At 40.5% G+C, this 27,356-nt stretch overlaps 1 protein-coding gene across 4 annotated transcripts in view; it reads right to left on the bottom strand.

Moving 5' to 3' along the window:
• The window catches only part of KALRN (kalirin RhoGEF kinase), a 982,696-nt gene that overhangs the window by 583,360 nt on the left and 371,980 nt on the right, over window positions 1–27,356 (bottom strand). For all 4 annotated transcript variants that reach the window (XM_069064963.1, XM_069064965.1, XM_069064964.1 and 1 more), the window contains one exon: window positions 19,974–20,096. In XM_069064963.1, coding sequence (XP_068921064.1) covers window positions 19,974–20,096 — 123 coding nt within the window. The remainder of the gene's footprint in view (window positions 1–19,973; window positions 20,097–27,356) is intronic.

Raw genomic sequence — 27,356 nt, 5'->3', positions numbered from 1 at the left:
CAGTATTATATTTAGAGCTCTAGACACATATTTCCTACCTCTGTGAAGGAGAAAGGGAGTGTCTGCATGGAATCTCCAGGTTTTCTCTGTCTTGGGGAATTTGTGTTTTAGTCCTAGTCTAGTACTATTGGGCTTCTGATCCATTACTTGCACCCTAACTCAAAGCTGCCTACCTTACCTGCTCTGATTCCTAACAACCTCCATAGCTCCAGGTCCAATTCCCTACCTGGTATTGCCAAATTACAGCCCCCCACACCCACTGTGACATACTCAGTGTTCCTGCTACAAGCACTGGATATTCACTGAACCCATTTTCATGCCTTTTACTCAGTACCAGGAATTGCCAGAGAAGATGTATGAATCAGCCTCAGATGAATTACAAAGAACTGAACGCCTTGTGTAGCAGTGGATCTGGAGGAGGGTAGGCAAATTGTGTATTTGTATATCTACCTATGTAGGGGGTGGGTTGAAGTTGGCTGAGGAATAGAGTACTCAAGGGGTTAGCCTGGGAAACAACCGAATGATCTCAGGGTAGTGGTTATATGACAGGGCTGGGGCCATAGTCAGGAGTGACACCGGCCTCCAGGCTGGTCACAAACAAGACACTCCATGTCTCTCTGTTCCTGGCCGTCATACCTAGAATGCTCTATCCCCTTCTTTCTGCCTACTGCCTTCGCTGCCTTTCTTTGAGTTCCAAGTAAAACCCCATCTCCCATAGGAAGGCTTTCTCAACTCCTCTTAAATCTAGTACTTTCCTTCTAAATATTCCCAGTTTTTCCTGTATATTGTGTGTTTCTTCATATTTGTTTGCTTATTGTCTCTCTCATTAGATTGTAAGCTGCTTGAGAGCAGGGTCAGTCTTTTTCCTCTATTCATATCCCTAGTGCCTAGCAGAGTATCTGGCACATAGTAAGCATTAATAAATGTTTATTAAATTTATAGCAGCTCTTTTCTGTGGTGGCTAAGAATTGGAAATCAAAGGCATGTGCACCAAATAGGGAATGGCTAAACAAGCTGTGGTATGTGATTGTGATGAAATATTATTGTGCAATAAGAAATTACAAGCAGGATGATTTCAGAAAAATCTTGAAAGACTTACATGAACTGATGCAAAGTGAAGTGAGCAGAACCAGGAGAACACTATGCAATACTATACAATGAAGAACTCTGAGTGACATGGCTATTCTCAGAAATACAATGATCCAAGAAAATCCCAAAGGACTAATGATGAAGCATACTATCTGCCTCCAGAGAAAGAACTAAAATTGTTTGAATGCAAACTGAAGTGTGCTATTTTTCACTTTCATTCTTTTTCTTTGATTTGAGTCTTCTGGTAAAAAATGACTAATACAGAAATGTTTTACATGATTGCAAATATATAACCTATATTCAATTGCTTGCCATCTCAGGGAGGGAGGGATAAAATTTGGAACTCAAAATTTTAAAAAGTTTTTTAAAATTGTTTTAACATGTAATTGGGGGGAAAATAAAATATATGATGGGAGTGCTTATACTTAGACCCCAGCCCTAGGACTATATCATTCCCGAGCCCAAAGATTCTATCTCTGGCAATAACTCATGAGTGGGTCCCAGTGAGATTAGCTATCTCTCCCTGTTAAAAGAACAAGCTGACCTTTGTAGAATTCCCCTTGAATGAATAGGACTATCTTCTGCCAGCAGAACTATTATGTACTGATTTCCATAGTTACCATCTACAATCCAGAGGTCAAGCTATACACATCAATTCCTAAGGTTATCTTGCTACAGACATAGATGTACAGATGTATAGACTCCTTAGAAACCCCTCCCCCCAGGTTTTCCAATAATAAATGACACCTGCACCCAATGTACAGAAACTGTATGTTCACCACCTAATTAGCATACTTGCCACACAATTTCACTGAACTTTTTCTATATAAGCTTTAGCATCACTCCTATTAGGTTGTGAGTTCCCTTAAAGAGCTTTGCCTACTGTGTAGAGTTACAATAAGCCTTTTGCCACTTGACTGCAAGACTGCTTGAGTGTGTGAATTCTTTCCACACAACTCCACCCTGAACCTGGGTTTTTTGGGGTCCCTATACCTCTAAACTACAGTTATATATTTAAAATATTTACTGACTGACATATACATAAGTAAGTTAGAAATGGCATAGATCGGGACTCCTAAGTAGTCTGGCAAGTATGAAAAGTCAAAATATGCGATAGGTCTGGAATAGAGGGAAGGTCAAAACATAGGGACGGAGCTTGGGTAATAGGTATGGAGCACCAGAACCAAACCTAATGACTTCATAGAGAAAGTAAGGGCTAATTCACAAGGGTGACCCCTCTGGGGCCTGAAGGTGGGGCTAAGCGGGGGCATGTGGCTACAGTGGCGAAGTTAGGGGGAGAGAAGAGAATAGTTCTAGACAAAGACTTCCTTACTCAGGTAGGTCTTGATGATAGAATGTTTGAATCAGCCTTAGATGAACTGCAGGGAAATGAATGCCTTGATAGCAGATATGGATGGTTAAGAGTTAGAACATGGGATAGAGAGTGCAGTATGATGGATAGAGAGCGCCAGGCTTGGAGACAGAAAGACTCATCTTCCTGAGTTCAAATCTGGCCTCAGATACTTAGCAGCTATAGGATTGTGGACAAGTCACTCAACCCTTTGCCTCACTTTCCTTAGCTGGAAAAGAAAATGGCACATCATCCAGTATCTCTGCCAAGAAAATCCCAGCTGGGATCACAAAGAGCTGGACATGACTGAAAATGACTGAACTGACACTGATCAGTTGTGTACCCCACCCATGAAAGTCACCCAAGCTCTGTTTGCCTCCATTTCCTTTCTGTAGAGTGAGGAGATTAGACCAGATGGCAGGAAGCCAGCATTGTGCCATGCTTAATCTCCTTAATAACTGAGAGGCTACTTGTAGCCAAGACTATTTCCATGGTAAACCCTTTCACGAGAACCCCTCTCCAGGTATCTTCCTTCAATCTGTGGCCCTTCACTTGAGTAAGGAGGTATTTCCTGCCTGCTTGTCTCCAACCAGGCTCAAACTCACCAGATGAGAAGAAATCTGTCCCTTCTCTAATGGGCTCTCATATCCAAGCTCTCATATCCAACCTGTAGCTATAGCAGATCTGGACCCTGCCAAGAGCACTGGTGGAATAACAGCTGCTGCTGGCCCTATAGAAGGCTCAGGAGATCACTGAGGGTTCTGGGTTCAAATTCCAGTTATGTCATTTACTACATATATGACTTTGAAATTTACCTTTTGGGCCTCAGTTTCCTCAAAAGTAACATGTGGGCATTGGACTAGATGATCTCTAAAGTCTCTTCTAGTTCCAAGTTGAGAATTCCATGAACTAAGAAAGATGGAATGAGCTTCCTCAGGAACTCTGGTTCTGGCTCAGGTAGCACAACCGGAAGTTCTTTGGGTAATGCTGAACATTCTTGGGCTGTCACAGAATAATCAGGGGATATTTCAGAAGGCATTGAAGCTTCAGACTGAATCAGAGGCTCAGGAAAAATGCCAAGTCACAAGGGGTTAATGTGGGCTCCTCAGTAATCCTTTTAGTCTCAACAGGTAATGTTAGATTTTCAAGAGTTAAAGTTGAACCCTTGTGGGTGGGGAGGGAAAATGGCAGTATTCTAGTGGATCCTTTAGAGGGCATTAGAAAAGGTTTTGTATATGTATGTATATACACATGTATATGTATACACACATATGTATGTGTGTGAGTATGAATAAACAGGTCTCAACTTTGTGGAGACTGCTGTCAGATCCAGTAGAGTGACAACAAATTTGAAGAACCACCCATCCTTCTCTTCTTGAACCAGATCTAATTTCTCCATGCTGTCAGTGATATGAAACCTTCCATCAATTTCTCTTTCTTGTAACATCAACATTTATCTGTATATTCACCTATCATCTCCTCTTCAGTTCAAGAGAGGAAAGCCTTCTCCCTTTATGTTTCTGGATCCCATGAACTCCAATCTTCTCCAGGACCTTATTTCCACTGATCAAATGATCTTTGGTATCTTTGATTTCTTCCTCTAAACTGATCTCTTTTCTTGAAGTTTCCACTATCCTAAAAAACAAAACTCTTTCTTTCAGCTTTAATATCCCTTTCAAGCTACCATACCATCTACCTCCTTTTCACTGCCAAATTCCTCCAAATGGTTTATACCTCTACTCCCTACCCACTCATTCTCCAACCCCCTGCAGTCTGGATTCTGATACCCCCAGTCACCTAAAATTGTTCCCTTGCAGGTCACCAGTGACCTCCTAAGCTCCAAACCATAAGGCATTTTTTTTCTTTTCTCATCTTTCTTGGATTCTCTGCTATGTTCAACACTGGCTACCTTCCAAGACACTATAATACCCTAGTTCTTGTTTCCAACAGACTTGCCTTTCTCTCTTCCTTTTATTAGTTCTTTTCCTTTTGATACCTTTAATGTAAACATTGCCTTACAGAAGTTTAAATAGGAATTATTTTGCCCAGGGCAAGCATTTGGGGGGTAGGAATAGAGAAGTGTCCTTAGGAAGGAAGCTTAAAACCTAGGAACATAAGGTTCTATGAGGAGGAGGAGAAAGCAGGGATATGGTCCCATGGCTACAGAAACAAAAATCTGTGATGGGGATACCAGATCCCATGATCAGAAACACGATGGGAGGGATGTCCATCAGTTGGGGAATGGCTGAACAAGTCGTGGTATATGAATGTAATTGAATACTAATTGTGCTACAAGAAACGATGGGCAGGCCGACTTCAGAAAAACCTGGAAATACTTATATGAACAGATGTTGAGTGAGGTGAGCAGAACCAGGAGAATGCTGTATAGAGTAACAGCCACATTATATGATGACTAACTTTGATAGACTTATCTCTTCTTAGCAATGCAAGGATCTAAGACAACTCCAAAAGATTCATGATGGAAAATGCTATCCCTTTTGGTCAGAGCCAAGATGGCAGAGGAGAAGCACAAACTTGGTTTGAGCTTCCACTCCAATCACTTCCAATACATGCAAAAAAAATGACTCTAAACAAATTTTAGAGCTACAAAACCCAAAAAGTGACAAAGAAACAAATCTCCCACTGAAGATAGCCTGGTAAGCCAGCAGAAAGGGTTTATTGCACTGGCCTGGGAGCACAGTACAGTCCTGGGGAGCTGCAGCCCCAACAGACTTTAGGAGTATGAATCACCAGCAGCTGTGGCAGTTTTCAGACTTCTCAACCCATAAACACCAAAGATAAAGTAAAAGGTCAGTGTAGAATTCCATTGAAACAGGGAGACAGAAGAGTATGGTCCGGCCCCTGCCCCCAGTGTGAGAGGTGACAGAGGCACAGCAGCAGCTGCAGTTGCTGTCTTGTGGCTGCTTCCAGAGCTCCTGGCCTACAGATTGTAGGGGGACCAAGTGACCATTCAGGGGGTGATCACTCTTGCTTTAGCCTGCTTGGGTGGTGGTCCTGGGGTGTGTGGCCAGTGTGCCAGAGCTTGTGAGGGCTGCAAAGAGAGTGACCTCCTAATAGCTCCAGCAGCTGCAAAAACCCCAGTGATTTTGTACAAAGCACTCTCCATTCTGGAAGCAGAGTTCTACCATGGAAAAGAGCTCAAATGTCAAGTAACTGGCTGGAAATATGAGCAAGCAAAGGAAGCACAAACAAACCATAAAATCTTTTTTTGGGGACAAAAAGGATCAAGGCATGGAGCAGGAGGCAGACAGTGAAGTCAGAACTCCTACATCAAAAGCTTCCAAGAAAAATATGAATTGATTACAGGCAATGGAGGAGCTCAAGAAAGATTTTGAAAATCAAGTAAGAGAAATGGAGGGAAAACTGGGAAGAGAAATGAGAATGATGCAAGAAAATCATGAAAAGCACATCAACAGCTTGCTAAAGGAGACCCAAAAATATACCGAAGAAAATACCACCTTAAAAAAGACTAACTCAAATGGCAAAAGAGGCCCAAAAAGCCAATGAAGAGAAAAAATGCCTTAAAAAGCCAAATTTGCCAGATGGAAAAGGAATTTCAAAAACTCACTGAAGAGAACAATTCCTTCAAAATCAGATTGAAGCAAATGGAAGCTAATGACTTTATGAGAAATCAACATACTATAAAACAGATCCAAACAAATGAACAAATAGAAGGCAATGTGAAATATCTCATTGGAAAAACCACTGACCTGGAAAATAGATCCAGGAGAGATAATTTTAAAATTATTGGACTATCTGAAAGCCATGACCAAGAAAAGAGCCTAGACACTATCTTGCAAGAAATTATCAAGAAAAATTGCTCTGATATTCTAGAACCAGAGGGAAAAATAGAAATTGAAAGAATTCATCCATTGCCTCTTGAAAAAGATCCCCAAAAGAAAACTCCTAGGAATATTATAACCAAATTCCAGAGTTCCCAGGTCAAGGAGAAAATACTGCAAGCAGTCAGGAAGAAACAATTTGAGTATTGTGGAAACACAATCAGGATAACACAAGACCTAGCAGCTTCTATATTAAGAGATCAAAGGGCTTGGAATATGATATTCTAGAGGCTAAAGGACATAGGACTAAAACCAAGAATCACCTACTCAGCAAAACTGAGTATAATGCTTCGGGGGAAAATATGGTCATTCAATGAAATAGAGGATTTTCATGCATTCTTGATGAAAAAACCAGAGCTGAACAGAAAATTTGACTTTCAACTATAAGAAGCAAGAGATGCATGAGAAGGTAAGCAGGAAAAAGAAATCAGAAGGAACTTATTAAAGTTGAACTATTTACATTCCTACATGGAAAAATGATCATTATAACTCTTAAGACTTTTCTCAGTATGAGGATAGTTGAAGGGAATATATATATATATGTATGCATGTATGTATACATATATGTATGTATAGGAGGGTAGATGTGTATATAAAAATATATGTGAGTGTGGATATATGTATGTACATGTATACGTAGAGTGCACAGGATGAGTTGAAAGGAAGGGACGATATCTAAAAAATAAAATTAAGAGGTGAGACAGGAATATACTGGGAGAAAGGGAGAGTTAGATTAGGGTAAATTATCTTATATAAAAGAGGCAAGAGAAAACTGTTACAATGGAGAGGAAGAGCAGGAAGGTGAAAGGGAATGGGACAACCTTATTCTCATTGAATTTGGTTTAAGGAGGGAATAACATACACACTCAATTGGGTATCCTGCCCTACAGGAAAGTAGGGGGGAAGGAGATAAGAATGGGGATGATAGAATGGAGGGCAGATTGGGAGAGAGGGTAGTTAAAATAGAAAAAATAAAGTAAAAGGAGTAAATAGAATAATTGGGGGGGGCAGGCTAGGGTAGAAGGAAAAAGAATTAGTTTTTCACAATATAACTACTATGAAAATGTTTTGCATAACTATGCACATACAATCTATATTAAATTGCTTATCTTCACCGTGGGGATGGCTGAGAAGGGAAGAAGGGAAAAATCTGGAACTCAAAATTTTAAAAACAAATGTTTAAAAAAATAGTTTTTTTATAGGCAACTGGGAAATGAGATATACAGGTACTGGGGTATAAAAATCCAGCTTGCCCTACTAGACAGTGGGGCAGGGGATAAAAGAGAGAACAGATTGGGGGAAGGGGTATTCAGTAGGCTTGCTATTTTGGGGTGGGTAGGGGAAAGATGAGGAGAAAAATTTGTAACTCAAAATCTGGTGGAAATGAATGTTGAAATCTAAAAATAAATAAATAAATTGAAAAAAAAAAAGAAAAAAAATGCTGTCAACATCCAGAAAAAAAAAACAAACTATGGAATCTGAATGCTGATCAAAATGTATTTGCTTTCTCTCTCTTTTTTCTTTTCTTTTTTTGTGTGTTTCTCCTTTCTCATGGTTTTTCCCATTGGTTCTAATTCTTATATACAACATGATTAATGTGAAAATAGGCTTAGTATGAATGTACACATTGAGCCTATATCAATTTAGGGTGTCTCCGGGTGGGGGGAAGGGAAAGATGGAGAGAAAATGTGGAACTCAAAATCTTATGGAAGTATATGTTGACAACTAAAAATAAATATATTTTTTTAAAGAAACACTATGGAGTCATTGCTTAAGTGGTTTCAACCAGGGGAAGGAGCAGGTCCAGGCAAAGCATAGTTGGGAAGGCTCTCACCTGGGGTGCAGAAGCAAGAGGAAGAAACTGCCATCTGGTAGCTTCCTGTTTCAGGTAATTATCTTCCCTGTCTAGGTACTAAGTTCAGGCTTTTTTTTTCCCTACCTGCTGAACTACAAGTTCTGGCCTCTAAATTTTGGCATCCCAAGGCAGAGCTTCATTGTCCCACACCAGTTACAGCTAGTTAGCTCTGTTCTTCCAAGGCTTAATCTCCAAGCTTTGTCTCTTCTCCTTATTCACTCTATATTTTGGCAAATTTATCTATTCCTATACCTATACCCAACACCTCTAATGAGGATGATTCCCTCTAAGGAAATACCTTAAACCATAGGTAAAAGACCGCACCTAGAAAAATCCAGCTCTGACCCAGGCCTTACTTTCATTGTAATTTGAATCTACATGAACTCTAAATTATAGTGTAAAGTACCATGCCCCTAATCTCTTACTTCATGACATGGCTTAGTTCTCTAAATTCAGAACTCTGCCATAACCAGACCACTTCCTATTCTCTCTCTACCACTGAATCTGGGAGGCTTGATTCTATCATCCATACTTTCTTTCCCTTCTTTCCATGAGCCAAAATACTATCAATGACCAGTACATATTTTGAGGTGTTTGTAAGGGACAGTATTAAATTCATATATGATTCATAAGGTTGAAGGTAATTGGAAGAATATATGAATGAAAACTGCACCTCTACCCCATATGGTCTTTCTAGCTTAGTACAAAGTCCTTAACTAAAAGATCATGAGTCCGCAACCCCTCCCCAGCAAGATTCTTAGTCTCACAGGAATTAAGATAAAAATGATCTCTTCTCTAGCATTCATCCTACCAACTTGAGCTTGCCTCAGCTATGTCTTCAATTTATAATTCTCTGTACATTCTTGCCCATTACCAAGTCTCCTAATCAATGGTGTGTTTTTGTACATTCCTGTCTAGTTATTGCCTAATTCATTACTATTCTTCCTCCACCAAAGAGGTAATAGATTTATAATAAATAGATATAAGAGATAATAGATTTGTAATAGATTATAATCAGTTCATCCTCAAAGTTTATAAAAGACCCTACTTCTGATTCCCACCCCCATTTTTTCAATTCTATCATCTCCATCCAAATCATTTCTTGATTTCCAGTTCTTATTTCAAATTACCCACTGACCATCTCTACCTGGCAGATCCTGCTAACAGCTCCAACTAAACAGTTATATAACTAAACTCATTTTCTTCTCCTATAAATCAACTCTTTTTCTTCCTGATTTTATTTATACTAATGGTGCCCTTAACCTGTCAATCATCTAGACTCATAACCTAGAAATCATGTTTGATTCTTCTCCCGATGTCTTAGCCACTACCTTACCTTTGTTCTAGTTCTGCCCTAACTCCAGTTTCTCATTACCTTTCTCCTAGAATATTGCAGTGGCTTCCTGTCTCCCCCACATAAATTTTCCCTATATGCCACTGTTGAGTAATCTTGCTAGAAGACAGCTTTAGTAAGGAAATGGTTACCCTGATCTTCACATCACAACTAGATTATATAAAATATGCCAAGTTTTTCAGTCTTTATTAAAACCTTGGGCTTAAAAGATTTCCTGATGAATAAATGCTGCAAAAAGAAAAAGAAAAAAATGCCATCTCTCCTGGTTCAAAAATCTCCAATGGCCACCTGCTGTCTAAAAACTCCTTAGGTTTTTTTTCATTCAACGTCCTCCATAATGTTAGTCCAGCGTAACTTTCCAGCCTTGTTTTCCATTATATTCTTTCACATGCCTTGTATTCTTATTTATACTTTGTGACCTTGGGCAAATCACTTAAAATCCCTGGGCCTCATTCTCCTAATTTGTAAAATAAGGATGGTTGGGAGCAAAATGTACAACTAGATGTCCTCTGAGGTCTCTTTAATCCCTAGAACCATGATCCTATGAACTACTTTGTCCTAAGCTCCTTAAGTGCTTTTCCCATCTCTGTATCACTTTCCACACTATTTCCCCATATTGGTCTCCACCTGTGAAATCCTACCTGCCTTTCAAGGTCTTCCTCATATCCCACCTCCCCCCATGAAGCCTTCCCTGATTCTGTCAACCAGAAGTAACTCTTTCATGCTCCAATTTTTGTTCAGTCATTTCAGTTGTATCTGACTCTTTGTGACCCTATTTGGGGTTTTCTTGGCAGAGATAATTTCATTTTATATTTTTTTATAGTTCATTTTATATACAGTTCATTTTATAGCTAAGGAAACTGAAGCAGAGTTAAGTGACTTGCCTAGGGTCACACAGCTAGTAAGTGTCTGAGGCCAGATTTGAACTCATAAAGATGAGTCTTCCTGATTCCAGGCCTGGCACTCTACTCACTGTACCACCTAGCTGCCTCTTTATGCTTTCATAGCACTTTGCTTACATCTCTCCTACAGAGATCACATTTTGATTTACATTGTGTCTGCTTTTATCTACATCTTCTCTCCCCCGCTAGATTGCAAGCTCCTCATGGCCAGGGACATTTTGTTTAGCGACCTTGCACAGAGTAAGCATTCAGTGCTGCTTTTTAAAATGTCGAATGTCAATAATTTGAGCAAAGAACGTGTGTTTTTGGCAGACCACAGTCAATGCTTCAATTAACCTCAATTCAAAACCCATCACATGGCTAGTGTGTGGCTTTCGGTTTTCCTTCAGAGGCTCATTTATTTCAAATCATACATACACACATATACACATACATGTGTATATGCATGCCTATAGATATGTGATTTTCTTAAATTTACTTTTTTTTAAATTGTGACCTTTGTATGTTGAATAATATTACCCTCTCTTCCATCTATTTGCACCTGCTTTTCCAGAGTAGAAGGCTGCAGTCAGTTCATGGAGTGGTTATGAAAAAAGCTTTTGCCGCAGGAAGCAATGACAAGAATGAAGAAGATTTTGTGGGCTCTAGGGCATCTAGCATTTTTTAGACATTGTCAGAAAGCTGGATATATTTTTTCCAATGAACTTAGTAAGTCTCTTCATGAAGAATAGGAGGAAAAGGATATATCTAGTGGGAGTTACAAACTCAAAAAAAATTAATAACAAAACCAAAATCCTAACCCATATTATGCTCAAAATGCAAAGGATGACAAATTGTAATTTTATTTTGGAGAAACAGAGGTTTCTTCTTTTACTGTCACTCTAGCACTTGAAGGATTAAGAATTTGTGGTCTGTCACGGTGTCAATTTTAATTTTAAAAATTTGCAAATGTATTTGTCTTCTCAGATGGAACATCATCTCATTCTTTCTGTATGATGTTAGTTTTACCTTGAAGCTAAACTTTAGTAGTCACACAAAGCGGTATGACCCACTTTAAGAAAACTAGGTAAAAAAAGAATCCAAACTTGGAAAAAAAACATGATTTAATGGAGAGATAATTGTTTTTACTTTAAAAATTTTATATTCAAGGTTTCTTTCAATTTTAAACTATGTAGGCATGCAAAAGTATTTATTTGTTTATTTAAACTATGTAGGCATGTAAAAGTATTTATTTGTTTACAGATTGTTTCCTATTTATCCTGAATATCTTACCTTGTATATATTTGTTTGCATGCTGCCCCCCCCCCTTTTGACTGTAAGGTCCTTGAGAGCAGGGACTGCTTTTTACCTCTTTTTGTCTCCCTCTGCTTAGCATGGTGCCTGATTCAAAGTAGACCAGTAGGCACTTAAAAATGTTTAATGATTAATTGATTGAATTGGGGAGCTGCAAGAAATTTAAAGTTTAAGGGTTAGGAATCATCATGCACTATTGATCAATCAAAAAATAAAGCTACAGCATCCTTTGTATTGTAGCTCAATCCAATGAGAAAATGAAATCCAATTTAAATGAAAATTTTCAGAAAAGCATCTATAGCTCAAAGCAAAGTACACTTCAATTCGACAAGCATTAAAGCACGTATCTACAAGATGGCACTAGGTGATGGAAATGAAAAGATAAAGAAGAAACTTTCTTTCAAGTAATGCACATTCTGGTGTTAGGTAGAGCATAAAATACAGGCAGGAATATGCAAACCAGTTTCAGGAGGGAGAAAGCTCTAGCAACTGAGGGGGCTGGGAAAGACCTCATGAAGCATCTTAGTGGTACTTTGAAGGAAGCTAAAAGTTCTTGGGTGGAAGAGAGGAGGAGCACATTATAGACATGGGAGGGCGCTTGTATAAAGGTACCAAGATGGGAGACAGAATGTCAGATATAGGGAATAGCTAACAGGCTAGTGTGACTCAAATGAAGAGTACATGAAGTAAAACAATATAAGAACTTTAAGTAGCACAGCAGACAGAGTGTGCCTAGAGTCAGGAAGACCCAAGCTCTAATTTGACCCCAGACACTTACTAGCTGTGTGACCCTGGGTAAATCCAGGTTAAAAAAAGGGCTAACTTTTTGCCTCAGTTTCCTCATCTGTAAAATGAGCAGGAGAAAGAAAATGACAAACCACTCCAATGTCTTTGACAAGAAAACCCCAAAAGGGTCACAAAGAGTCAGACATGACTGAAAAAGGAGAGACCATATAGGGATGGTTTTGAAATGCCAAACGAAGTGTTTTGCATTTTATGCTAGAGTCAATTGAGTTATTAAGGACTCTTGAGTAGGGGAAGAGGGTGAGACATGATCAGATTTGTGTCACAAGAATGTCAATTCGTTGGCTTTGTAGGGGACTGACTGGGGAGGGGAAATTGGAAATGCTTCTATAATCTAAGAAAAGAGAAATGTCTCTATGGATTCACAAAATTTGAATCCACCTGAACTCATTCTTTCTTTCCTTTGAGTTACTAATTATCTTTAACTCGGTGGGCACAAAGTAGGTTTTGACAAGTCATCCCATCCATTAGCATGCTTCACATAGAGCCTTCATAAGCAAATTCTGAAACTCGCCTCATTGATGTATTTGTAATTCTACTATCCCTCCCTTAGGAGGGATGGTAGAAATTCTTACCTGTAAGCCTTCTGGTTTATAAAAGCACTGAGCCATGTTTATGGAACACAGGTGCCAAACAGTTTGATTAGAAAATCTCTGGGATTTCATTGTCCTCACCCTGAAGCCAAATATACAAGATTCAACTTAATTAGGCTAAGTAGGCATCGAATAACCTTCATACATTCCATTGCAGCAGGGAGGCCAAGAGATGGCTTGTAAGAAGCTAATTGGCTGTAGTATATTAAATTATGCCTCCCCCTTCCTCCAGTAACAGAAACTTCTTCCATTCAGCACATTTCCCTGTTTCCTTTTATTCTCCTTAGTAGGAGAAATTCAAAAGTAAATTTTAGATAGAAAGTACCATCAACTCTCACTCATCCATGCTACAGAGTTAAGTAGTGGTTGGGATAATCTAAAACCAAAGACCATTTCTTTTTTTTAGCTTCATGAAGCCTTTTTTACTTGGACATAGAGTCACCTGTCTAATGATTCTTGGCTTAGAGCAGGGGTTCTTTTATATTAGGAAACCTTTCTCAGAATGATGTTTTTAAATGTGTAAAATAAGATACGACAGATTTCAAAGGAATCCAAAGGTTAGTGAAAATAAAGACATTTTTTATCCAGATTTGTGAACCCCCTGAAATCTGTCCTTTTACCCCTTGGGTGTCTGTGGATCTCAGGATAGGTACTATCATCTTAGGAAGGGGGGACATTTCCACATATGGATGTAAATGAGTTTGTTTTTGCATGAATCTATAAAGGCTGAGAAGATAAAGGGAGGACACAGCAAAAAAGCTCAACTCTCTGGGAGCAATCCACAAAATACATAAATAATCGAGGCCAATTGGATCCATTCCATACTCACTTTTCTTTGATGAATTAAATACACACCAAAGCATTTCATCACAGATGCTTTAATCCTGAATGACCAAGTGATGAGATCTGATCGATGACAAGTACAATATGAGGTAGAGTTAAAAGAGTACTGCATTTAGTATTAAAGGGCCTTCATTGGAGGTTGAGCTCTGCCTTTTACTTCTTGAAAGACTGAAAAAATCACTACACTTCTCTGGGCCTCAGTTTCCTCATCTGTAAAATTAAGGGGGCTGGGCTCAATGGTTATGTTTGCTCTCAGGTCTTTGATCTATGATCCTATGACCTCAGACATCTACCACGTACCCCAACTTTCTCAGTTTGAGAAATTCTCTCTACAACATCCCAGATGACTTGTCATTTATAATCTACACTTGAACATCCCTCCCCCTCAAAAATGGAGCAATCCCAAGGATACCTGTTTTACTTTGGGGCAACCCTAATGGTGAAGAAATTTTTCTTTACTTCATGGACCCCTTCTGCCTACTGCTCCTAGTTCTGCCTTTAGGAGCCTAGGAGAATTCCTGTTCTAGTCCATACTTGAAACAATCATTCTTTTTTTTTCTTTTTGGTGGGGGGAAGGTAGGGCAACTGGGGTTAAGTGACTTGCCCAAGGTCACATAGCTAGTTTTGTGATAAGTGTCTGATGCTGGATTTGAACTCAGGTCCTCCTGACTCCAGGGCTGGTGCTCTATTCACTGTGCCATCTAGCCACCCCAAAACAATGATTCCTGACGCATCTCCTAGAGGCCAAAATCCCCAGTTCCTTCAGTTGATCTTCTTTGCCCTAACCTCTCATCCTTTTACCATCTCGATGACTTCTTTTCAACACTCAATTTTGTCAATGTTGTTCCTAAAAGGGGGCACCCAGAGTTGAACATAACATTCTACATGTGGTCTGATCAAGGCAGGGTCCAGGGGGCTATCCCCTTCCTTGTTCTGACCCCTATGATGTTCTGTCCTTTGTCTTCCTGATGACTTATATTGAGCTTCCAATCTGCTAAAAACCTTGAATATTTTTTACATGGGATGATGCCTTCACCATCCTAGAGCAGGTCTTCTTTGATGCATCCTGAATAACTGCAAGAGCTGCCCATTGATCTATTTCCTTCCAGGTTCTCCCTTCTCTAAGTCATTCGGCATAATACTGGGATGTCATCTTCCTAAAATACTGCTTTCACTATGTCACACACAACTTCTTGCGCCCCCCAAACCCACCTTTGAGTACTCTCCATTAATTAACAAAGAAAATCCAAATCCTGTGTCTAGCATTCAAGGTTTTTTTTCCACACACTGTATAGCTAATTTCCTATTAGTATGAGACTGGTTCCTCTTTTCCAAGCTAAGCCTCTCTCTTCTGGTCGCTCATATATACTCATTCCTGCCTTGAGACATTTTTACATGGTATTTCTGCCACCTGTAATGAAAACCCTTCAGCTTCCCACAGCCAAAACCTTCCCATACTTTAAGGGCCAGCTCATATTCATCTCTGCCCATGAAATCTCACTTTCCTGACTGCCCCAACTTACACTGATGTCTTTTTCTGAATAAGAGAAACTTATTACCTATACCATATTACATATATTCCTGTATCTATTTCAAGTATGTCTTCACTCCCCAGTGACAATATAAGCTTCTTGAGGGCAGGGATGCTACCAAAAATCTTTATATTTCCCTCAAAATCTAACAGAAGATTGTACGATGTTAGGCACTAATGTGAATCACAGCATGTCAGAAAGGGCACTGAGTTTGGAGTCAGGAACTGGGTGGGTTCAAATCTTGACTCTGAGACAGTAGCAATGTGACCTTCGACAAGCTAGTTCTCATCTATAAGATGAGAAGCATGGACTAGATTATTTCAAAGCCCTAACATTCTATGACTTGATGAAGTCAAGTTAAAATGACAAAAAGTTGCTAAAAACTAACAGCAGCCTTGAGAGGGAAATGAAGAATTAACCCAAGTCATAGGGTCTTGTGGGAGGAGGGAAGTTTATTCTCACCCACCCACTTGGCCTGGATGCTGGCAACACTCTGATCCTATGAACCAGACTATGCATCAAATTGAATTATAATGCCCTCAGCTGGGCATTAGGAAGCCATGCTGCCCTACTAAGTTACTGGATGTCCTTTATCTACCCACTAAACCTCATGCACCTGAGGTTTGGTTTTTTTTTTTTAACTGGAGGAAATAATCATGTCTCGGCTAATTTGGTATTCCATAGTAAAGATGGCACATAATGAGAATCAGAATAGCAGAGTGGGGAAGGACCAAAGAGATCATCTGGACCCAGCGGAAAGAGGACTGGTTCTAGAATCAAAGAACCTGGGTTCAAATCCCACATCTGACACTGCCTGTGTGACTTTGGGAAAACCAGTTAAAAATGTCCTGGTGCCTCAGTTTCCCTCAAGCTCCTCATCTGTAAAGTGAGGTAGTAAGACTAGATAGTCCCTTCCATCTCTAAATCTATGGTCCTGTTATTCAATCCAGCTCTCCCATTTTACAGATAAGGAAGTGGAGGCCCAGGAAAGTGATAGGATTTGACTGAACCAGGATCTGACCACAGATGTGACCAGACTCCAAGTCCAGTGCTCTTTCTTACAGCATAGATCTGACCACACTATTCCTTTCCTCAAAAAGTTTTAGCAGCTCCCTATTGCCTTTAGCATAAAATGCCAGCTCCTCTGTGCAGCATTTAAAGTCCTTCCCAGCCTGGTTCCAGTCCCTTTCTGCATTAATTAGATATTACTTTCCCTTAAGCACTCTGTGGTCCTGCCAAATCTGCTCTGTGCAGTTCTCTTTATCTATTCTGTCTTCTGACTCTGTGCTGCTGTACAGACTGGCCTCTAGCCCCAGAATGTTCTGCCTCCTTACTTCCATCTCCCTTCAAGCTCAGATGTCACCTCCTACCAGAGACTTGAGACCCTCAGAGGGTTATCTGGCCCCAAGTTTACTTCTATCTATTTTATATTTACTAATCTGTATGCCCATTGTTTCCCCCAGGAAAATGTAAGCAACTTGAAAGCTTGCTTTGTATGCAATGTCTAGCATGCAGTAGGATAGGTATTTAATAAATGTATGTTCATAGGAACATTGAGCAACTAGATGGTACAGTGGGATAGAGTAGCAGGCCAAAGTCAGGAAGACTCTCATGTTCCTGAGTCAAATCAAGCCTCACATACTTACTAGCTGTGTGACCCTGGGCAAGTCACTTAACCCTCTTTGCCTCAGTTTCCTCACCTGTAAAATGAGCTAGAGAAGAAAATGGCAAGCCACTCCAGTATCTCTGCCAAGAAAACCCCAAATGGGGTCACAAAGGGTCAGACACAACTGAAATGAATGAACAACAAAGCATGTCGTAGGATGATAAGTATTTAATAAATGAATGTTTATAGGATCATACATTTAGAACAGGAAAGCACCTTAGAGACCCATCAAGTCTTAGCCTCCCCATCTTTTTAAAGAAGAGAAAACTGAGGCCTAGGGGGGGTTAAGTGACCCACCTGAGGTTACACAGCTAGGAAGTGTCTGAGGTGCAATCTGCATCTCCCTGACTATGAGTCCAACATTCTGTCTCTGTCCTGCTTGAATTTCCACTCTATCATACTGCCCAGACTAGGGAGAGGGATAAGCTTTTTTTGTAAAAACAATACCTAAATAAATGCAAGAAGTTCCTATGTGGACATTTTGAATGTATTTTCTATTTGAGAAAATAATGAGGTTTCTACTATTATTACAGAAACATCAACAGCACAAAGAGAGTTTGAGAGGAGAACCCGTCCTCAGCACAGAGGCACCTTTATGGGGGTGGAACAGAGGTGGGCAATGTGAATGAGGCCCCCGAGTCCAATCCTCCCAGTAGAACAGCTTCAGTCAGCTCCCCAGATGTGCAGACGATGCAAACTCTCCGAGGAGAAAAATGTCAGTGTTTTTAACTGAGGGAAAATCATTCCCATCCAGCCACAGAAGCTAAAATGCAAATGCACCCTTGGTATTTCATCTAGGCCTAAAGACCTGAACATTACGGGATCCAGGGTTTTCTAGATGCACATTGTGGAGGGATTGGGATTCCTTCTCCAGGCTGTTTTGTTTGCCTGTTATTCTCCTTGGTGGAGAAGCCAAATGAAGCAATCACCACACAAAGAAGCCATTGAAGCTTCACCACAATCATTCTAAGGAAAGCTCCAGAACTAATGGTTTAACCAGGAGAAAAGGAAAAAAAAAACAAACGGCACTGCTGCAAGAATAATAAAGTCAGTTTGGGGCATGCACAGCACCTAGCATGGTGTTCCTGGCCCATATGCACACTTAATAAATGCTAGCTGATACAACGGAGTATTTATTAGTAAGGGCTTAGAGGTGTTGGGGGGTATGGTCAGGGAGGTAAGAGGTAGGCCTTGAGGCCAAGGAGGCAGGTTCCTCACCCCTGAGATAGTCCAGAGATCAGAGGAACCTGAGTAAATTCACCCACAGAGCCAGGCCCTGACGTAACAGACAGAGCAGACACCACATCTCTAGACATGCTTCTTTTGTTGGCTGAGAATAGCATCTGAGGACTGACAAGGCAGAATGGTCTCTTTCATAGGAACCGCTGATGCAAATGTGAAGACAGACAGGAGATTTCCTCATTTCCACCAAACACTTCCCACACCTTCCTGCCTGTGCCCCCTTGTTCATGCTGTTCCCTGCTCCTACCCTTCTCTTATCATTAGCACTCACCGCTGCTTCCCATCTCCTCTGATTGGTATCCTCCCCATCCTTTCAGGAGCAGTGCCAATGCTTCTTCCTGTCTGAAAGCTCCCCAGACTCCCATTTAGTCATGAACTCTCCTTTCTTGATCTCATAGCATTTTATAATTCTCTTATGCACTTATATTCTGTGGCATTCATTTGTGACAGCTGTCTGTTGGAGTCTCAATAGCAAGAGAGTTGGTTGTTATTCTTTAGCTGTTTTCAGTTGTATCAGACTCTTTGTGAGCTCTTTGGGGATTTTCTTGGCCAAGATACTGGAGTGGTTTGTCATTTCCTTCTCCAGCTCATTTTACAGATGAGGAAACTGAGGCAAACAGGGTTAAGTGACTTGCCCAGGGTCACACAGCTAATAAGTGTCTTGAGGCCAGATTTTAACTTGGGAAGATGAGTCCAGACCTAATGCTCTGTGAACTATGGCGCTACCTAGCTGTCCTTTATTTACATGGTCCTCTATTTCTCGGTGTACATGTATTTCCATGGAGGGTGGGAGGGGGAGTGGATGAGGCAGGGTGCTGTTTAAATGTTTAACAGAAAATTATACACACACATGTGTGCATACACACAAATACACAATACATATATACATACAAAATATACACATACAACACATACATATATACATATTTGTGTATATATGTGTATGTATATATATATACACACATATATTTGCATAACAGACTTTTCAGTTTAATGTGCATTATTATTTTCTCTATCACTTTCTCGAGTCAAGACAATAAATCAAGCCTGAGTTGCAGCATTTGCCAATTTCTATGGTATAAATTTTCACACTGAAAATCAACTCTAAGCTCCTGAAAGACCATACAAGCAGGGTCCAGTACTCCCTTGTATTATTACCCTCTAATGGACTGTAAGTTCCTTGAGGACAAGAATCACTTTCTTTACCTTTATGCTCCATACAGTGATATATGCACATGGTAAGTGCTTCATACAGATTTATGGAAAGAATGATGAATGAATGAACGAATGAATAAATGAATGAACGAACGAACGAATGAATGAACGAACGAACGAATGAACGAACGAACGAACAAATGAATGAATGAACGAATGAATGAATGAATGAGTAAATGAATAAATGAATTTTCCCACAAGCTAATGCATTAAGTTGTCCATGCTTTGGGGATTCTCCATTATCATTCACTTTAAAAGGACAGCTCCACTCCCTCCAACCCTATGGTTCTCCTTCTGCTCTGTTGCTGGCCCCTTCCCTCCCACATATGGAATTCACAACTCAGATTTCTAGGCTCAGCCCTTCAACTCACCATGGAGTTCATAGCAAAGTGATTGTGCTGAGTCTGTAGGTCCAAGGCATGTTGGTAGCTGACTCCAATCTCCGTGTGACTCTGGAGGAATAATTCTTTGTTATGGCTGATCCAGTCGAACATCTGCAAAGAACAAGAAAAAAATAGAGGAACCATAAGGGTCAGAGGTCTACTGGGGCACAACTCCAGACTGTTAGGGCCCAAATGAAAAACTCCAAAAGCTATAATCAGGGTCTGTAAGAAATCTGGGCATCAACCACCTGTCTCAGGGCCAGGCAGGGCTGCAGTCCTGGTCCCCAAAGAGCCTGGAGATTTTGTATGCTATCTTTCATTAACTGGCAGATTGTTCATTTAACGTCTTAGTGCCCCAAACTTGCATCTTTTCGCTATTCATCCATTATTATCATCAAAAGCCTAGGTTAAGATCCAGATTACAATCTGTAAAGTGCTTAATTTTTTTTTTCAAAAAAATCTACTCAGTGATTATCTCATTTGTTCATAAGAACCACCAGGGCTAATATTGAGGGTTGAAATCTATGGAGAATGAGGCTCAGAGATTAAATGTTTTGCTTAAGCTTATATAGGTTTAGAGCAGGAAAGGACCTCAAAGGTCATCTAGTCCAGTGGCGTCAAACAAATAGAAAAGGGGGCCACCAAAGTATACATGAGGATCCATGCTGCCTCATGTTGACTTAGGAAACACAGATACTATTAATGTTATCTAGGTTTTAATATATTTTTGCTTATTTTATTATTTTTTCCTGATTACATTTTAATCTGGTCCAGGCAGCACTAAGGAGTGTATCGTTATTGTGGCTGTGTGTTTGATACTGCTGATCTGGTCTAACCCAATCATTTTACAAATGAGGCAGGTGGACCCCAGATCAGTTAACTTGGCTAAAGGCAATCACGTGGTAAGGAGCAGAGCTATGATTCAAATTCAGACACTCTAGCTCAAAACCCAGCACTTTTTCCCTCAGAGCTGGGACAAAGTCATTATTCAAACCAATAGTCCTCTGTCTTCCACACTCCTGCTCTTTTTAAACAGGGTACTTGTGGTGTAGTCTAAAAGGAATTGGGGCAGCTAGATGGCAAAAGGGGTGGAATACCAGGCCTGGAGTCAGGAAGACTCATCTTCCTGAGTTCAAATCCATCCTCAGATACTTCCTAGCTGTGTGACCCTGGGCAAGTCACTTAACCCTGTTTGTCTCAGTTTCCTCATCTGTAAAATTAACTGGAGAAGGAAATGGCAAACCGCTCCAGTATTTCTGCCAAGTAAACCCCAAAGGGGGTCACAAAGAGTTGGACAAGGACCGAAAAACATCTGAATGATGTTAACAACAAAGGGGATTAAGCACAAACCCTGTCTTTGGGGGACTTATGTCTAAACTGGACACTCTGACTTAAGTCACAAAATTGGAGTGTTGGAGAGACTATCTAGACCAGCCAATAGGTGGAAAAAGGATTCTCTCTATATTATACCATTAGACTATGAGGTCCTCGAAGGCAGGGTTTGTCTTTGACCTTTCTTGGTTTCCCCAGCACTCAGCACATTGCCAGACCCATAGTGGGCATTCAGTAAATGTTTATTGATTTAATGGCAAGATGTCATCCAACTGAAACTCTCAAATGCAGGAAGTAAACTCCTATCTCCAAAGCAGCCCATTCTGCCTTTGGTCGGCTTGAACCATTAGGACGTTCCCCTTTTAACAAGCCTCTTTGCTGCTTCTATCCGTGGCTCCTAGCTCTATCCTCTGTAGCTCCTGTGAGATCTCACATGTCCCTCTGCCCAGGAGATCTTCATTATTCTAACATACATTGCAATCATTGCTTACAAGCCTCTTCTCCCTTTTGATAAACTGAAAGGTCTTTGAAGGCAGTAACTATGTTTTTTTATTTTTATATCTGTAATAGGGTGCCCTATATAGAATAGAAAATTAAAAGATTTTTTAAAAATTAATTTGAAGCAAAGTATGAGTTAAAAGCATTATGGAATAATGTGCACAGAAATGGCCTTGGGGATAGAAAGACTTGGTTTCCTTTCATCAGTCTGCAAGATCCAAGCAGTCCTGGTACTCATATCTCCTCCCTCATCAGTACCTGCAGCCCCTTTGATGGGAGGGTGGAGCCATGAGCCCCCAAAGCTCCATGTAAGGAGGGGGCCCAGGCTTTTCATTTCCCACCAAGCTTAGTTCTACTCCCTTGAACTTCTTGGTTGGGACTAACTTCATCATTCTCCCTTGAATGATCTCTCTCCTCCCTCCCTTTTTCAGTTTCCTTTTGGGGGTTGTGTTCCCCCATAAGATTGTAAGCTCCTTGAAGACAAGGGCTGGTTTCTTTTTTTATTTATATCCCTAATGATTAGCACTGTGCCTGATACATAATAGGTACTTAATTGTTTATTGACTGACTGACTATCCTACCTCTGACATCCAAGGTTCCAAAAGTCTTAGTGCAATTTTAGCTATCAGAGCTTAAAACTGCACTAAGATTTCTGGGACAGGCTGTATAAGGAATATGAGGCCCTAAGCCAGGGGTGGGGAACCTTGGGTCTCTGAGGCCATGTGTGGCCCTTCTACTGAATTCCAAAGGATTTATTCTATGAAGTTTGGATTCAGTCCAAGGGCTGCACTTGAGGACCTAGAGGGCCATTCAAGTTCCCCACCCCTGCGCTAGGTTAACCACTTTTAACCTCTCAGAACCACTCTCTAAGACTATAAGCTACAAATGAGTTGTTGATCTGTATCGAGGAGGGGATTTTCATACCAGGAGTTCCCCTACTCCTAAAATATGAGTACACACCACAAAAAGGGTTAGGCATTATATAATTTAGTCAGTTTTCCTTTGTGGTTAGAATTGGTAAATCTTATGTTAGAATTGTTATTTATGTTACCTGCTCTGCTTAAGCATTTTTTTAAAAATTGAAACAGGATCTTTGTTTAGATCCAGTGTTATTCAGACAGTCTCTCAAGTCCCATGTACTCTTCCATGTACACCCTGCACCCCTCAAATCTTGTATTATTTTATTAGTTAGATTATTTTATACTAGACTCTCTACAGAACATATGATAATTATGTGACTTACCTATGCTTAATGGGCTTTGCAAAAGTGTCTCCAGTCACATGACTCTGAATACTATTGATTTAATCTATCCAAAGGTAAACAACCAAAATAATAACATTTCTTTGTCCCAGGGAAGGTGTGAGCCAACACTGAAAGAGGTCAGCTTTGCTGTAGGCTGGTGCTCAGAAGTTTGAGAGGCTATACAAGCCACTGCCAAGATGGGGAGTAGAACAGAAAGGAGTTGAACAAAATGGGGCAGAATGGAAAGGGTTTTCCCCTCATGGAGGGTGTCTAAGCTCCCAAGATCTCACCAAAATATCAAAAGGTGTGGGTGGCAATTTATTTATTTATTTATTTTCTAAAGCAATTGGGATTAAGTAACTTGCTCAAGGATACACGGCCAGTTATTTCTGGGTGTGGTGCTAAGTATCTGAGCCCGGATTTGATCCCCAGGTCATCCTGACAATGGAGCCGGTGCTCTTACTCACTGAGACACCTGGCTGCCCCTAAGCAATTGGGGTTAAGTAACTTGCTCAAGGTTACACGGCCAGTTATTTCTGGGTGGGTACTAAGTGTCTGAGCCCGGATTCGATCCCCAGGTCATCCTGACACTGGGGCTGGTACTCTTACTCACTGTGCTACCTTGCTGCCGCTGTGGATGGGCAATTTAAAGCTATCAACACTAGAGCCAAATGAACAAGAAAACAGTGCCCACTATTGGTACACTGATAAGATCATAAGATCATAGATTTGAAATTAGAAGAGGCCTTAGAAGCTACATATCCAACCACCTCCTTTTACAGATGAGGAAACTGAGATACAGAGAAGTTATGTGACTTGACCAGGGCTACACAGTTGATGTCTGGGGCAAGATTTGAATATAAGTCGTCCTGTCTCCAAGTCCAAAGTCCTAGTGATTCTTCCTGTTGTCTCTCCTTTAATAAATCATCCTTTTAGTGGTCTTGTGCTAACTTCGGATTCCAACCCCATTCATTCCACAAACATCTATCGTGTCCCTTCCATGTGCAAGGCTTTATGCTGAAGGAAGGAGCTATGAATGAGACTTGAACCTGTCCTCTACAAGTCTGTCTGGTAAAAGGACAGTGAAAATAACTATGGTAGAAAGTGGAATGTGATGGGTTCCATAAGAGAGACATAAGGGATTACAGAAGCTTAGAAGTTCATGGAAAGAGTAGATAATTTCAGGTTGGGGAGAAAAGGAAAGACTTCACAAAAAAATAAAGTATTTGAGCTGAGCCTAGACAGATAGATGGGATTTTGATAGGAGGAGGGCATTTGGGACAGAGGTACTCAGTCTTTGGGCCAGGGTTTGGTGGAAAGAACACTAAATTTAGAGTTAAGAGGCCTTTGTTTGAATCCTGTCTTAGATATTTACTATCTGTGTGGCCTTGGGTGATTCACTGCCCCTCTCTGGGCTTAAATGAAGCATTGGACTTAATGATTTCTAAATTCTCTTCCAGATCTAAATCTATGATCCTATGAATATGTGAATAGCTGTTGTTGAGAAGGAATACACAGTCTAACTATAAAGGCCAGGGAGGCAGATTTGGGCTCAATATACGGAAGAACTTTCTAATGCTTAGACACTGCTAACACTGGAAGAGGTGCCAGAAATGACGATCTTCAAAGGAAGTGGAATGGACCCCAGAAGTCACCAAATTCAACCCCCTTCTCCTAGAGAAGAGGAAACCAGGGCCCAAAGAAGGCAGGGATAGGATTTGAACCCAGGTCCTCTGGTACCTCTTCAGTGCTGCTTTCTCCATACCACATTGCTTTTCTTATCACTGGTAATGTTTAAGTAGGGGCTGGATAATCTGAATAAGGGATGTTATATAAAGGATTCCTGCACGAGGAAGGCTAGTTTCCCTTCTATTCTGAGATTCTACATTCCTAGTTTTCTGTATTCCCTATTTGCTTAGTTTCCCAGTTTCTCAAATCCCTAGGTCTAGCCTTGTTTGGTGATTAGATATTTAAAAGTCTTTGTTAACCAGGAAACGTCATTCCCATTTCATACCTCATTGGAGTAACTTGATTTAGATGTGTGATGTCTACTGTTTATTCCATATCCCATCGCCCCATTTCTGAGTGAGAGAGAACATCATAAGAAGGATTTACTGAAAAGAACTCTATGGATCACTCAGTATAAACCTTTCCTTATAAAGAGAAAGGGAAACGAGGCCCTCAGATGAAAAGGGCATCTCCCTGTGACTGCTAGAACTCCCTTTAAACTCAAAATCTGCACCATGGCTAATAACTCCTAATTGACAGCTATGACAGAGTTATACAACTGTCCAGGCCTGCCAAAGTCAGAATTGTGCAAGACAGAATCTTCATTCGATCTTGAAATATTATAATAGACAGCATGAAACAGGGGCTCGACAAGTGACTTTGAACGTAGGAAAATCTATCCTCAGGTCCTATCATTGACCTCTGTTGATTGAACATGTTGGGAGGTGGGGAGCAGGGGGAAAGGAGAGGAAGAAGAAAAGGGAACAAGAATTTGTTAACACTGGTCATATGCCATGGAACCATTCTAAACATTTTACAAGTATTATCTCATTTGACCCTCACAAAAGCTCTGGGAGGTAGGTAGGTACTACTATGACCCCTATCTTATACAGTTGAGACAATGGAGGCAAACAGTAGTTAAGTGACTTGCTCGGGGACTCACAGAGTCTGAGGCTGGATTTGAACTCAGGTCTTCCTACCTCCAGGCTCAGTGCTCTGCAATGAGCCACCTAGATTGTTCATAGCAATCTTAACTTCTCATTGCTCCAGGTAATTTTTAAGACTACAAAGTTGCAGAGAAGGTGCTGGCCTATGTTAGTAGAGGTGGTTTTCTCACTTAGACATTCCCTTTAGTAATGAAATCAAGAGATACCATCAAAAATGCATTTCTTTATAGCTCTTTTTGTGATAGCAAAGAATTGGAGATTGAGGGCAGGACCATCAACTGGGGATTGGCTGAACAAGTTGTGGTATATGATTATGATGGAACACTACTGTGCTCTAAGAAATGGTGAGCAGGATGGTTTCAGAAAAACCTGGAAAGACTTAAATGAACTGATACATAATGCAGTGAGCAGAACCAAGAGAACATTGGACACAGTAACAGCAATATTGAACAATGATCAACTGGAATGACTTAGCTATTCTCAGTAATACAATGATTGATGACAAGTCCAAAGGACCCATGCTCTCCACCTCCAGAGAGATGACTGATGACCTCTGAATGCAGACTGAAGTACACTTTTTTCACTCTTTCTTTTTCTTGGTGTGTGTGTGTTAGTGTGTTCTCTTTTGCAACATGGCTAATATGGGAAAATGTACTGCAAGACTTCACATATGAAATTGATATCATATTGCTTTCCTTCTCAAGGGGTAGGAGAGAATTCAGAACTCAAAACTTTTATAATCTTAATAATCTTGTAATGTAATTAGGAAATATTTAACAAAATAAAAATATCCTTAAAAAGAAAAAAAGGGGGAAAAAAGAATGTATTTCTAGGTCAGAGCTTCTTCCTTTTTCCAGAGTATGTCATGGATCCCTTGGGCAGTGTAGGGAAGCCTATGGACCCCTTTTCTCAGAATTTACAAAGGAAACCAATCCCACTGAAATACAGTTATAAATTTAAAAAAAGTACAGGGACTCCAAGTTAAGAATCCTAGATTCTAATCTAACACCCCTCCTTTCACTGACAACTCCCAAACAGCTTAAATAGACCTTTATCCAAGGTCAAACAGCTGTTCAATGATAGAGTTGGGACTGAAATCCAAATTACTCAACTCCCAGTGCAGGGACCTTTTCACCAACACTTGTTGTTTCCGTCATTCATGCTCTTAATCCACCCCGCTACCCCCACCCCAACCCTTGTCCTGGCTATTCAATATGTCTTCATCTAGTCTCTTTCTACACTGAAAGCACCTTGAACAATCATGGGAATCTGAGCAAGCTGGAGAGAAGACAAGTCTTCGCTACTGTCTAGGTCATGGCATGGTACCCCTACACTCTCTGGCTCTGTCTCTCTCTCTCTGTCTCTCTGTCTGTCTCTCTCTGTCTCTCTGTCTGTCTCTGTCTGTCTGTCTGTCTGTCTGTCTCTCTCTCTGTCTGTCTGTCTCTCTCTCTGTGTGTCTCTCTGTCTCTGTCTCTGTCTCTGTCTCTCTGTCTCTCTCTGTCTCTCTCTCTGTCTCTCTCTCTGTCTCTCTCTCTGTCTCTCTGTCTCTCTCTGTCTCTCTCTCTCTGTCTCTGTCTCTGTCTCTGTGTCTCTGTCTCTGTGTCTCTGTCTCTCTCTCTCTCT

The sequence above is a fragment of the Petaurus breviceps genome, unplaced genomic scaffold (assembly GCF_028583685.1).
Source record: "Petaurus breviceps papuanus isolate PSGF00001 unplaced genomic scaffold, PetGlider_PUasm1.0 90654, whole genome shotgun sequence".
Taxonomy (NCBI): Eukaryota; Metazoa; Chordata; class Mammalia; order Diprotodontia; family Petauridae; genus Petaurus; species Petaurus breviceps.
The sequence above is the reverse complement of the archived record's forward strand: the minus strand, read 5'-3'. Positions and strand labels throughout refer to the sequence as shown.